The 13,919-nt window shown below is 37.7% G+C and overlaps 1 protein-coding gene across 1 annotated transcript; it reads left to right on the forward strand.

Annotated features, from left to right (window-relative positions):
- Nucleotides 1–8,603: 8,603 nt before the first annotated feature.
- Nucleotides 8,604–9,641, forward strand: LOC147366129 (trace amine-associated receptor 6-like). The gene has a single exon (XM_086316147.1). The coding sequence runs from the start codon at nucleotides 8,610–8,612 to the stop codon at nucleotides 9,639–9,641; it is 1,032 nt and encodes a 343-aa protein (XP_086172273.1). The 5' UTR covers nucleotides 8,604–8,609.
- Nucleotides 9,642–13,919: the final 4,278 nt, after the last annotated feature.

The following is a 13,919-nucleotide window of genomic DNA, read 5'->3' on the forward strand; positions in this document are numbered from 1 at the left end:
GTTCTGGTCTTAGTTTGGGAGAACTGAAAATAGACTCACATTAGACGGAAAATGAGGAGAAAAAAGTTGATTGTAAAAGTGCAACTTTTGTAATGTAAAATAACTAAATTGTAGTTCAACCCTGACCCAGATGCTTAAATTCAAGCTCATAATTCTCTGATAAATATAACATCAAAACCTATTTGTAATGGGGACAGCACAGCTTTGGAGCCAGAAATGCCTGGATGGCAATTTTCATTCTGCTGTTGAACACTTGGGTGATCTTAGGTGATCTTGAGTAGCTTGGCTCTTTCTGAAATTCATGGTATTTCTCTGGAGAATAACCTCTCCGTTGTAGTAGTCATGACCAAATTTAGGAGAATACAAGTGAAGGACCTAATATACATTTGTTAATATAAATCCTTCTTTCAATTACCTTGTATTAGTTCAATCTCTGCCTAAATCTTCTGTTTCTTCCTTTGTATATTTTTTCTGTTAAAATGTAAATACAACCACTCAGTGGCGGGGCGCCTCCTCGCTCGGGGAGGGCAGAGCAGTGTGTCTGCACTGTCAGGTGTTGAGATTTGTGACTCCCGCATTGTGGTTTCAGATCAGGGAATACAAATCAAGTGATCACTCTGTTAACTATAATATCAACTCAGTTGTGCACAATGGGAAAGATAATTTGCATCATAGCGTTTATTTATTCAGTGAGCTTCTTCCTTATTAGTAAGTCTGCTCATAAAATTATATTAGAGTTTAGAGCCAGTTAGCAGATGTTTAAAGCAGAGTTTTAAGACTGTCATTCATTATGTGACTTTATTTTCAGATTAATTTATTCCGTATTCATTTAGTTGTACAGTGTTCTTGAAAGCATAGCTTAAAAGTGTGCTCAAAAGAAGAAAGAAAACTGAAGTGAAGGGCATAGAATGAAGCCAAGACAGAGGCTGTGAAAGGCATTTTCTTATGTCCCACAAACTCAGTTCTAAGGCAAAAAAAAAAAAAACAAAAAAACAAATGAATTAGTTCTGCAATTAACAGTGGATAAATCAAGCCAATTATTTCAGAGAATTATTCTTGATACTAAGACTGGAGGGTTCTGTGTGTCAATTAGATATCAAGATTTTAAAATCAGATTATGATATCTTTGGGGCAGGAGAGAATATACATCAAAGTATTCTTGCTCTATTTTAAAAATTTCTAGCTTGATGTAAATCAACAATACCTATTAGCACATTATTTCTGACTACCATTACACAAATACTTTGAATTGGTAAACATTTCTAGAAATAGTGTATTATTCCTAATTATACTGTTTCTGGAGAAGGAGATGGCAACCCACTCCAGTATTCTTGCCTAGGAAATACCATGGACAGAGGACCCTGGCAGGCTCCATGGGGTCACAAAGGGTCGGACATGACTTAGTGACTGAACATACTGTTTCTATCTGATTTTACAGATAATTAAAGGCACCCTAGCCTGCATGGTATCAGTTTATACATAATTTTCAGTTCTAACACAGGGTAATGAATTTATTTTGATTCCTGTGGTTTCAATATAGTAATTTTCCTATATAATCTTGTTTTGCAAGCTACTGATGGAATGCAGTTTATGCTTCGAGGCAGGAGAAGAAAATTTAAGCGTAACATACTCTCTGCCCGTTTTGTTGTTCAGTCACATTGGCAGGCAGATTCTTTACCATGGAGCCATCTGGGAAGTCCATTTTATATATAGAAATTGTGTGTATGTCAGTCTCAGTTTATCCCTCCATCACTTATACCCTGGTATTATAAGTTGTTTTCTGTGTCTGTAACTTTATAAAATACCACTTTTACTATTAAAAAGACTAATGTATCAGGATAGTGGTTCTTAGAAACATGGGGTTCAGAAATAATAAAGATGGTGAAAAATTCAAGGAACCCACAGATAATTTCTGAGTGTTAACCCTGCCAACCAAGGACATCGCAAAAAGCCACAACAGCAGCAAGGACAATCATATATACTTTGCAATAATTTCATAAAAGAAAAGTACGCTTTACTTTGGGAGGAATCTAGCTCCTCACTTTATGGAGATCTAGGGGTCTGTCCAGGTTTTACACAGAAGAAGCTTCAGGTCTCCCACCCCATCCTGCTTCTGACCACAGCCAGATTTCTCTCTCTCCCTCTTTCCCTCTTTCTATACTTTTGGTGTAATATCTCTCATTAAGTTTCTCTATGCTAAAAAAAAGGTCTGAAATCTCCAACTATAGTTTCACTCATTTCCTATTTTCTTTCTCTGAGTATATATTCTACTTGCTGTTGTTGTTTTTAGTTGTAAGTCATGTCTGATACTTTTACAACTGCATGCACTATAGCCCACCAGGCTCCTCTGTCTAAGGGATTTCTCAGGTAAGAACACTGGAGTGGGTTGCCAATTCTTTCTCCAGGGGATCTTCCTATCCCAGAGATAGAACCCACATCTCCTGCATTAGCAGGCAGATTCTTTTCCACTGAGCCACCAAGGAAGCCCATATATTACATTAAAAGTCTATAATATTGCAGCAGCATTTTGGGTTTACTCTGTTGGTAGGAACTTTACTGTCTCCACCTGCCTGTCTAGGTGGTCACTACTCTCTCACACAATACTGTCTTTCACCTTTGTAATACTTCTCACAATTTTTATTCATACATCCATTTATCTGCTTACTTGTTGAAGGTTTATCCTCCTTTTAAGACTGAAAGTGTCATAAAGAAAGGGGTCATATTTGTTTTGTTCATTTCTTTGTACCCAGCTCTTGGCACTCAGTAAATATGCCTTGGATTAAAGAATTAATTATTGAATAAATTTAAAATAATTGAGAGAGATAAAGTTATTTCTGTACCCCAAATAACAAGTGTTACTTGTAATACTTGTGATCATATGATACTTCTTTTTTGCCTAGATTCATGGTTCTAAGTAAGGCAGATCCACTGATATATTGGGTTCAGACAGTAAAGAATCCATCTGCAATGAGGAAGAACTGGGTTCAATCCCAGGGTTGGGAAGATCCCCTGAGAAGGAAATGGCTACCCACTGCAGTATTCTGGCCTGGAGAATTCCATGGACAGAGGAGCCTGGCATGGACAGAGGTGTCCATGGTGTTGCCAAGAGTCAGACACGACTGTGCTCATTTCACTCATTCCCTCTCTGATACATTTGCCCCTCAGAGGACACTTCTCAGTGTCTGGAGATATTTTTGGCTTTCACAATTAAGGGGATTTTACTGGCATCTAGTAGCAGGGATGCTGCTAGATGTCCTTCGATGTACAGGACAGATCCCACATCAAAACTTACCAGAACTCAAATGTCAATAGTGCTGAAGCTGAGAAAGCCTGCTGCTGCTGCTAAGTCGCTTCAGTCGTGGCTAACTCTGTGCGACCCCATACATGGCAGCCCACCAGGCTCCTCCGTCCATGGGATTTTCCAGGTGAGAGTACTAGACTGAGTTTCCATTGCCTTCTCCATGAGAAAGCCTAGCCTAAATCTTTGTCGATTTAAGTAACTGATTATTTTACAAAATCAAACTCTCAGAATACATTAGGAAGAATCTAAGAGATCATTAAGAATATTTTGTGTGTGTGTGATTAGGAGTCAGATAGCCAGATGAATTAATAATAATTCCTATGGCACAATTCAAAAGAACAAGTCCAGATATATCTTCAAAATCAGTGGCCCTACAGTGGCACTACAGTCCAGATATATCTTCAAAATCAATGGCTCCTCTGTCCATGGAATTCTCCAGGCCAGAATACTGGAGTGGGTAGCCATTTCCTTCTCCAGGGGATCTTCCCAACCCTGGGATTGAACCCAGGTCTCCCTCATTGCAGATGGATTGTTTACTGTCTGAACCCAATATATCAGTGGATCTGCCTTACTTAGAACCATGATTCTAGGCAAAAAAAAGTATCATATGATCGAGTCTGGAATCCTGCTTGAAGAAGGCTGGATAATACTTTCTTTTGCTCTGCTCTGTCCTGACATTCCAAGGGTGGGAAATTACCAAGAAATGTATTGCTATGTTTCCATCTTCTGTTCATTATTCGTTGGTTGACATTTTTTAGCACAAGGGACAGAAATCACTTGGATTCATAAACGAATGTGAATCATTCGGAGGGTTCATGGGTGGACTTCTCACGTGGATGAGGAGACATTACAGATCCACTTCTGATGATGTCTTGAGAAGAGAACACATCTTTTCTCTAAGAGCACTGACAGTCGTAGTAGTTCAGAAAAGTGGACATGTCTAAATACCATGTTTTTTTCTTTTAATGTTTTCCTGAAATGTAATTAATCCATCTCAAGTTGCTCACACTGTATGCTACCTTTACTGTATGTTAGTAGCCAGTGCACAGGCAAAAAATAATTCTTACTGGGAGAGAAAGGCTAAGTATTGACTCGCAGTGCCTGTACTTTATGATACCTCTGTAACAAAAATCCAATAAGGCGGTCACAGCAGGACTAAAATTAGGGGAAATGTCCAAATGTTGGAAGAAAAAAACACTTGAGCTCAAGAAACATAATGATTTCTTTCCGTCTACTAACCCTGGGGTTCTTTATTTGTTTGTTTTCTAGGTGCTTTAGGCTTACAGTTAGGTTATTTATTTGACTTTTTCTTGTTTCTTGAGGTATGCCTGTATTGCTATGAACTTTCCCCTTAGGACTGCTTTTACAGTGTCCCACAGGTTTTGGGTTGTTGTGTTTTCATTTTCATTCGTTTCAATGCAAATTTTGATTTCTTTTCTGATTTCTTCTGTGATTTGTTGGTTATTCATCAGCGTGTTGTTCAACCTCCATATGTTGGAATTTTTAACAGTTTTTCTCCTGTAATTGAGATCTAATCTTACTGCATTGTGGTCAGAAAAGATGCTTGGAATGATTTCAATTTTTTTGAATTTACCAAGGCTAGATTTATGGCCCAGGATGTGATCTATCCTGGAGAAGGTTCTGTGTGCTCTTGAGAAAAAGGTGAAATTCATTGTTTGGGGGTGAAAATTAGGGCAGAAATAAATGCAAAAGAAACAAAAGAAACCATGGCAAAAATCAACAAAGCCAAAAGCTGGTTCTTTGAAAGGATAAATAAAATTGACAAACCATTAGCCAGACTCATCAAGAAACAAAGGGTAGAAAAATCAAATCAATAAAATTAGAAATGAAAATGGAGAGATCACAACAGACAATACAGAAATACAAAGGATCATAAGAGACTACTATCAGCAATTATATGCCAATAAAATGGACAACGTGGAAGAAATGGACAAATTCTTAGAAAAGTACAACTTTCCAAAACTGGACCAGGAAGAAATAGAAAATCTTAACAGACCCATCACAAGCACGGAAATTGAAACTGTAATCAGAAATCTTCCAGCAAACAAAAACTCAGGTCCAGACGGCTTCACAGCTGAATTCTACCAAAAATTTAGAGTAGAGCTAACACCAATCCTACTCAAACTCTTCCGGAAAATTGCAGAGGAAGGTAAACTTCCAAACTCATTCTATGAGGCCACCATCACCCTAATACCAAAACCTGACAAAGATGCCACAAAAAAAGAAAACTACAGGCCAATATCACTGATGAACATAGATGCAAAAATCCTTAACAAAATTCTAGCAATCAGAATCCAACAACACATTAAAAAGATCATACACCATGACCAAGTGGGCTTTATCCCAGGGATGCAAGGATTCTTCAATATCCGTAAATCAATCAATGTAATACACCACATTAACAAATTGAAAAATAAAAATCATATGATTATCTTAATAGATGCAGAGAAAGCCCTTGACAAAATTCAACATCCATTTATGATAAAAACTCTCCAGAAAGCAAGAATAGAAGGAACATACCTCAACGTAATAAAAGCTATATATGACAAACCCACAGCAAACATTATCCTCAATGGTGAAAAATTGAAAGCATTTCCCCTAAAGTCAGGAACAAGACAAGGGTGTCTACTTTCACCATTACTATTCAATATAGTTTTGGAAGTTTTGGCCACAGCAATCAGAGCAGAAAAAGAAATAAAAGGAATCCAAATTGGAAAAGAAGAAGTAAAACTCTCACTGTTTGCAGATGACATGATCCTCTACATAGAAAACCCTAAAGACTCCACCAGAAAATTACTAGAGCTAATCAATGAATATAGTAAAGTTGCAGGATATAAAATCAACACACAGAAATCCCTTGCATTCCTATACACTAATTATGAGAAAATAGAAAGAGAAATTAAGGAAACAATTCCATTCACCATTGCAATGAAAAGAATAAAATACTTAGGAATATATCACACTGGTGAAAGAAATCAAAGAGGACACTAATAGACGGAGAAATATACCATGTTCATGGATTGGAAGAATAAATATAGTGAAAATGAGTATACTACCCAAAGCAATTTATAGATTCAATGCAATCCCTATCAAGCTACCAATGGTATTCTTCACAGAGCTAGAACAAATAATTTCACAATTTGTATGGAAGTACAAAAAACCTCGAATAGCCAAAGCAATCTTGAGAAAGAAGAATGGAACTGGAGGAATCAACCTACCTGACTTCAGGCTCTACTACAAAGCCACAGTCATCAAGACAGTATGGTACTGGCACCAAGACAGAAATATAGATCAATGGAACAAAATAGAAAGCCCAGAGATAAATCCATGCACCTATGGACACCTTATCTTTGACAAAGGAGGCAAGAATATACAACGGATTAAAGACAATCTCTTTAACAAGTGGTGCTGGGAAATCTGGTCAACCACTTGTGAAAGAATGAAACTAGAACACTTTCTAACACCATACACAAAAATAAACTAAAAATGGATTAAAGATCTAAACATAAGACCAGAAACTATAAAACTCCTAGAGGAGAACATAGGCAAAACACTCTCCGACATACATCATAGCAGGACCCTCTATGACCCGCCTCCCAGAATATTGGAAATAAAAGCAAAAATAAACAAATGGGACCTAATTAAACTTAAAAGCTTCTGCACAACAAAGGAAACTATTAGCAAGGTGAAAAGACAGCCTTCAGAATGGCAGAAAATAATAGCAAATGAAGCAACTGACAAACAACTAATCTCAAAAATATACAAGCAACCTCTACAGCTCAATTCCAGAAAAATAAATGACCCAATCAAAAAATGGGCCTAAGAACTAAATAGACATTTCTCCAAAGAAGACATACAGATGGCTAACAAACACATGAAAAGATGCTCAACATCACTCATTATCAGAGAAATGCAAATCAAAACCACTATGAGGTACCATTTCACGCCAGTCAGAATGGCTGTGATCCAAAAGTCTATAAGCAAAATGCTGGAGAGGATGTGGAGAAAAGGGAACCCTCTTACACTGTTGGTGGGAATGCAAACTAGTACAGCCACTACAGAGAACAGTGTGGAGATTCCTTAAAAAAATGGAAATAGAACTGCCTTATGACCCAGCAATCCCACTGCTGGGCATACACACTGAGGAAACCAGAATTGAAAGAGACACATGTACCCCAATGTTCGCTGCAGCACTGTTTATAATAGCCAGGACATGGAAGCAACCTAGATGTCCATCAGCAGATGAATGGATAAGAAAGCAGTGGTGCATATAAACAATGGAGTATTACTCAGCCATTCAAAAGAATACATTTGAATCAGTTCTAATGAGGTGGATGAAACTGGAGCCTATTATACAGAGTGAAGTAAGCCAGAAAGAAAAACACCAATACAGTATACTAACGCATATATATGGAATTTAGAAAGATGGTAACAATAACCCTGTATGTGAGACAGCAAAAGAGACACAGATGTATAAAACAGTCTTTTGGACTCTGTGGGAGAGGGAGAGGGTGGGATGATTTGGGAGAATGGCATTGAAACATGTATAGTATCATATATGAAACGAGTCGCCAGTCCAGGTTTGATGCATGATGCTGGATGCTTGGGGCTGGTGCACTGGGACGACCCAGAGGGATGGTACGGGGAGGGAGGAGGGAGGAGAGTTCAGGATGGGGAACACATGTATACCTGTGGCAGATTCATGTTGATATATGGCAAAACCAATACAATATTGTAAAGTTAAAAAAAAAAAGTATGAGAAAAAAAAAAAGAAACACAATGACCTAATTAAAACAGTTGTTTGTGCTGTAGCTTTCTTAACACTCACTACTGAAAATGAACTTCCAAGTTCACACCTTGCACTACAGGGATTCCATCTAGGGATTTTCCTATTGATGACATTTGTATATCTGGAAGGGCTGTATGCTTTAGGCGGTAAGGCAGATAAACCTAACAGGAGTTGATGCTATAATTACTTCCCATATCAGTGCCTGTTGCAAAGAGGAACTCTGAAGGTAAAAATTTTTTAAAGATATTTAGGACCAAAAGGGAATTTCATCAAATTCAAGGATCTAAGCTTTAGTTAGTTGAAATTCATTCCCAGTGACTTTGTCCAATGTAAATTTTTTGCATTTTATTCTGTTACTGAACTTATTTAAGATTTACAATAGTACTAATGTCTGATAATTTCCTCAAGCATCCTACTGTATGTATGATTTCCTCCAAAAGCATTGAAAGTCCATGGAAATCAAGAAGGACAGAATTCTCTGAATGTAAAGGACAGATCATGAGCAGCAACTCATCCCCCACTGCAGCTGTGCAGCTCTGCTATGAGCACCTGAACGGATCTTGTGTGAAAACCCCCTACTCACCCGCATCCCGCGTGATTCTGTACATGGTGTATGGCTTTGGGGCTGTCCTGGCTGTGTTTGGAAACCTCCTGGTGATGACTGCCATCCTTCATTTCAAGCAGCTGCACTCACCAACCAATTTTCTCATTGCCTCTCTGGCCTGTACGGACTTTGTACTAGGAGTGACTGTGATGCCATTCAGCATGGTCAGGTCTGTGGAGAGCTGCTGGTACTTTGGGCAAAGTTTCTGTGCTTTGCACACATGCTGTGATGTGGCATTTTGTTACTCCTCTCTCTTCCACCTGTGCTTCATCTCCATCGACAGGTACATTGCTGTTACTGAGCCTCTGGTCTATCCCACCAAGTTCACGGTGTCTGTATCATGCATATGCATCAGCATCTCCTGGATCCTACCCATTACTTACAGTGGTGCCGTGTTCTACACAGGTGCCAATGAGAATGGGCTAGAGGAATTGTCTAGTGCCCTCAACTGTGTAGGAGGTTGTCAGATAGTTATAAATCAAAACTGGGTGTTGGTACATTTTCTATCCTTCTTTATACCTACCTTTGTTATGCTAATTCTCTATTGTAATATTTTCCTAGTGGCCAGACAACAGGCTAAAAAGATTGAAAATATCAGTAGTAAAAGAGAGTCATCATCAGACAGTTATAAATCCAGAGTAGCCAAGAGAGAGAGGAAAGCAGCTAAAACCCTGGGTATCACAGTCATAGCATTTATGATTTCGTGGTTACCATACAGTATTGACTCATTAATTGATGCCTTTATGGGCTTCATAACCCCGGCCTATATTTATGAGATTTGCTGTTGGTGTACTTATTATAACTCAGCCATGAACCCCTTGATCTATGCTTTATTTTACCCTTGGTTTAGGAAAGCCATCAAAGTCATTGTGAGTGGTGGGGTTTTCAAGAATGGTTCTGCAAGCATGAATTTATTCTCTGAATAAATGTAAGCCATTGGGTTGAGGAAGTTGAAGGTATCTTCACATTTTACAAATGAATGAATTTTTTAAAAATCAAGTAAGACTGTTAGTGCAGAGAAAACAAATGGCTTTTCCGGTTTAATTGGATAAGTCAATGTCTCAGTCTGTTAGGATGTGCATTTCCCTTTTGCTTCTCCAAAAATATTTATTTGACTAATAAATGTTAAGCCCATTATTGTTAACTGCTGTAGAACGCACCATTTCCTGTTCCCTGCAGTCATTCCCCACCTTTTCTCTCTTATTCCATTGACTCTTCCCTTTGTAACCTGTAAACATGTCTGTTGCTTTTTATTTCCTTTCTTTTTTTCCTTACAAACTGATCTACTCTTTCCCAATTTATCAAAAATTTCTCTGTGATTAACTTTCTCCAGTTTGCTGCTTTTCTTGCTTTGATTATTTTCCCAGGGAATTTTTTTGGGATGCAGTTAAAAGTATTATGTTTAAGTCTGCATGGTGTCTGTGTCAGGAATTGGCTTCAGCATCTTCTCCATCCTGCCCCTGGCCTACAGTGGTGCCAAGCTGTACACAGATGTCAGAGATGATGGGATGGAGGGATTAGTAAGTGCTCTCTGCGTAATAAGTGATTTTCAACCTGTTTAAATCAGTTTTGGATATTGATAGGATTTCTATTATTTTTCACACCTGGCTTTGTTAAGATCCTACTGTACAGAAATATTGTTCTTATGGTTAGAAAGCAGACTAAAAAGATGGAAAATATTACTAGAAAATAAATCTGTTACCAGGGACTCGCAAGATCAGAGTGGCTAAGAGACAGAGAAAAGCAGTTAAAACCCTGGGCTTCACAATGTAGCACTTTTGGTCTCATGATTACTCGATGTATCTGATTCTTTCATTCATTGATTCTTCTTTAAGTTTTATCACACTTCATATGCTTATGAGATACTTTGTTGGTTCAGTTATTGCAAATTGCCCTAAATCATTCGATTTATGCTTCATTTACCATTGGTTTGGGAGAGCAATAGAACTTATTAAACTGGCAATATTAAAAGACAGTTTATGAATTATAAAACTAACTTCTAAAGCCTAAGTTTCATATCGATGATTTGAAAAATTTTAAGTTGATCTGGTGATATATTGGAAATTTCTGTAGTGATTATTGCATGAAATATAGACTTGACTATGATCATTCAGTTGAGGAGGAGACATGGCACCTCGACTTTGGCAGCTTCACTTTTAAACGTTTACGTATTTTGAAAAGTGAGCATCCTTTGAGCATTTGATAGAACCCTGTTATCTAGCAGTGGTCCACACAGTGGCCGTAATTTCTAGTTTCCTCAAATCTTTACACCAGCCTGCTCTGTCAGTTGTTATTTTCTTCTTTCAAGCCTGTTGCTGTTTTACCTTTCCTACCACTTAACTTTTTTTTCATTTTCACGTTTCTTCCTTCTCTGTTCCCTGTTAATGTCAGATTGTTCTGTGGACTCCATTTGCATTTATTTTGAGCAAATTGATTCTTGGGGTTCAGTCTTCTAGAGCTCCTAAAGGTCTCTGAGACATATCCATCAGCCATTTCAGACTCAGGATGAGATTCATGTTTTATTTTTTCAGGAGATATTTTGTAAATGTAGGAATAACCGTTAGCCAAATGGAACCCCAGTTTCTATCATAGTTGCATCCCTTTATGTAACCGTTTTCTCATTTCATGAAGTTTGTTGTTTTACCTTCCGGCTCATGATGGAGAGCAATTGTCCGTTATTTTTCCTTCTATAGGTACTATTTGGAACTTATACACTGTTTATGATAAAAAAAAAAAAAAAACCACTATTACCTATGTTATTGGAAAAATGTGTAATTTAGAAATGTTGCTGTATAAAACTTTTTGAAAAATTCTTAAGGATCTTGCTTCACGTATTTCACAAAATCAAAACTGATTTCTTCCCGATGTTAAAAAACCAGAAGAAAACATATATATTTTTTTAACTTTGTTGGTGGAATCATGACAGAAAATCCATATGGATTCAGGCACTTAATTTTTTTAAAATTTTATTTTATTTTTAAACTTTACAATATTGTATTGGTTTTGTCAAATATCGAAATGAATACGCCACAGGTATACATGTCTCCCCATCCTGAACCCTCCTCCCTCCTCCCTCCCCATACCATCCCTCTGGGTTGTCCCAGTGCACCAACCCCAAGCATCCAGTATCGATGCAGTTAATTTTTAAACTTCAAAGAGAGAACGCCATGTTAAGGAAAAACATACAAACTTAGAAAAACTATCAGTAGCATGTATGATGAAGAATTAGTAGATTTTAAAATGTAAAAGCAATTTACACAATAGAAAGACAGAGACAAATGTCCCACTAAACAAATAAATGGGAAATTTTACAGAGGTATGGCTCAGAAATACATTAAAATGTCCAATGTACAAATAATTTTAAAAGTTAGATATTTGGCAAAACTAATACAATTATGTAAAGTTTAAAAAAAAGTTAGTTAAAATGTAATAAAGTTTCATATCTCAACTTGGAAGGACAGCATTGAAAGGATCATTAATATCAGATTAATTAGATTCTGAGAAGTTGAGCACACTGCTGAGAGTTGGGCATGTTCATATAGGAAAAACACAATTTAATATCTCTTGTCTTAGAGGAAAATGAAGACATTTATATAAAATTTCAAATCACATATCACTTGACTCTGTAGTTCCATTTCTGCCAAGCAAGCCTAAGAAAATAGAGTCAGGCAAGGAAGGAAACATGACAAGGACATTCATTGTATATCTCTCAATTATAGATGGAAATAAACTAGGATTGATATGGTGTAAATTAAATCAATTATGTTCTACTTTTGAAATGGAACATTATAAAACCATTTAAAAGAACAAATGCCTTGTAACAGTTAACAAGGTAAGACAACCACAATATATTTTTTTCACTAAAATCAAAAGAAAACAGAAGCAAAAAAATCGGACCTAGATTATAAAACCATATATGGACTAGGTCCCCATATTACACTTTTACAAAATGTAATTTTATGTATAACAGACTGTGTCTATGTTTGGGGAGGGGGATTTACTTTGTAATTTAGCTTTATCATTTTAATGTTTGTGATTAAAATACATAGGTTAAATTTGATATTAATAATACCACCTTTATTTTTATCTAAGCATCATTAGCTTTATCTGTGTACTTGCTTGTTTTATTTGGCGTGGGATGAATATCTTTAGAGAATATATCTTTGGTATATTTTTGTCTTATCTAATGAAACTATGACACAGGTACATTGCTGCTAAGTCACTTCTGTCTTGTCCGACTCTGTGTGACCCCATAGATGGCAGCCCACCAAGCTCCCCCGTCCCTAGGATTCTCCAGGCAAGAACACTGGAGTGGGTTGCCATTTCCTTCTCCAATGCATGAAAGTGAAAAGTGAAAGTGAAGTCGCTCAGTCGTGTCTGACTCTTAGCGACCCCATGGACTGCAGCCTACCAGGCTCCTCCATCCATGGGATTTTCCAGGCAAGAGTACTGGAGTGGGGTGCCATTGCCTTCTCCAACAGGTACAGTAGTATATTTTAGAAACTGCACCTTATACAGATAAAGTATCTAAGGAATTATATGTTAATATTTTTAAGTATTTTTATGGTTTTCTTTCAGCATATCTTTAACATGCTCCAACTCTTCTTGTCTATATTAATTGCATGCTGTCTTTAGGAGCGATGGAAGCTACCAAAAGTCATGGTTCAAAGTTCCACTTGTGCTTTATTTCTACTCTTCAGGTCATTTCTTGAAAAGTGATAAACAGTAGATGTGTCGAGTAGACGCACATATTCTGAGAAGAGACTTCACCTCCCAGCGAGGCCGGAAGGAGCATTTCCCATCTAGAAGGGGAATGTTGCCCGGTCTGCCCTTGTTGTTAGTCACTAAGTCTTGTCTTTTCTTTTGTGACCCCGTGGACAGAGGAGCATGGCGGGCTAGAGTACCTGGGATTTCCCAGGCAAGAATACTGGCGTGGGTTACCATTTCCTTCTCCAAGGAATCTTCCTGACCCAGGGATCAACCCGCATCCCTTGCATTGGCAGGCGAATTCTTTGGTAAAGCGTCTGCCTGCAATGCGGGAGACCCGGGTTCGATCCCTGGGTCAGGAAGATCCCCTGGAGAAGGAAATGGCAACCCACTCCAGTACTCTTGCCTGGAAAATTCCATGGACAGAGCCACCAGGAAAGATTATAAGTCTGTCCCTTAGGTCAGGAAAATGCATTCCTCAGAAGACAGACCTCAAA

This window comes from Bos grunniens, chromosome 9 (genome assembly GCF_055505025.1).
Source record: "Bos grunniens cultivar Pamir isolate PY7600 chromosome 9, Bosgru_T2T1.0, whole genome shotgun sequence".
NCBI lineage: Eukaryota > Metazoa > Chordata > Mammalia > Artiodactyla > Bovidae > Bos > Bos grunniens.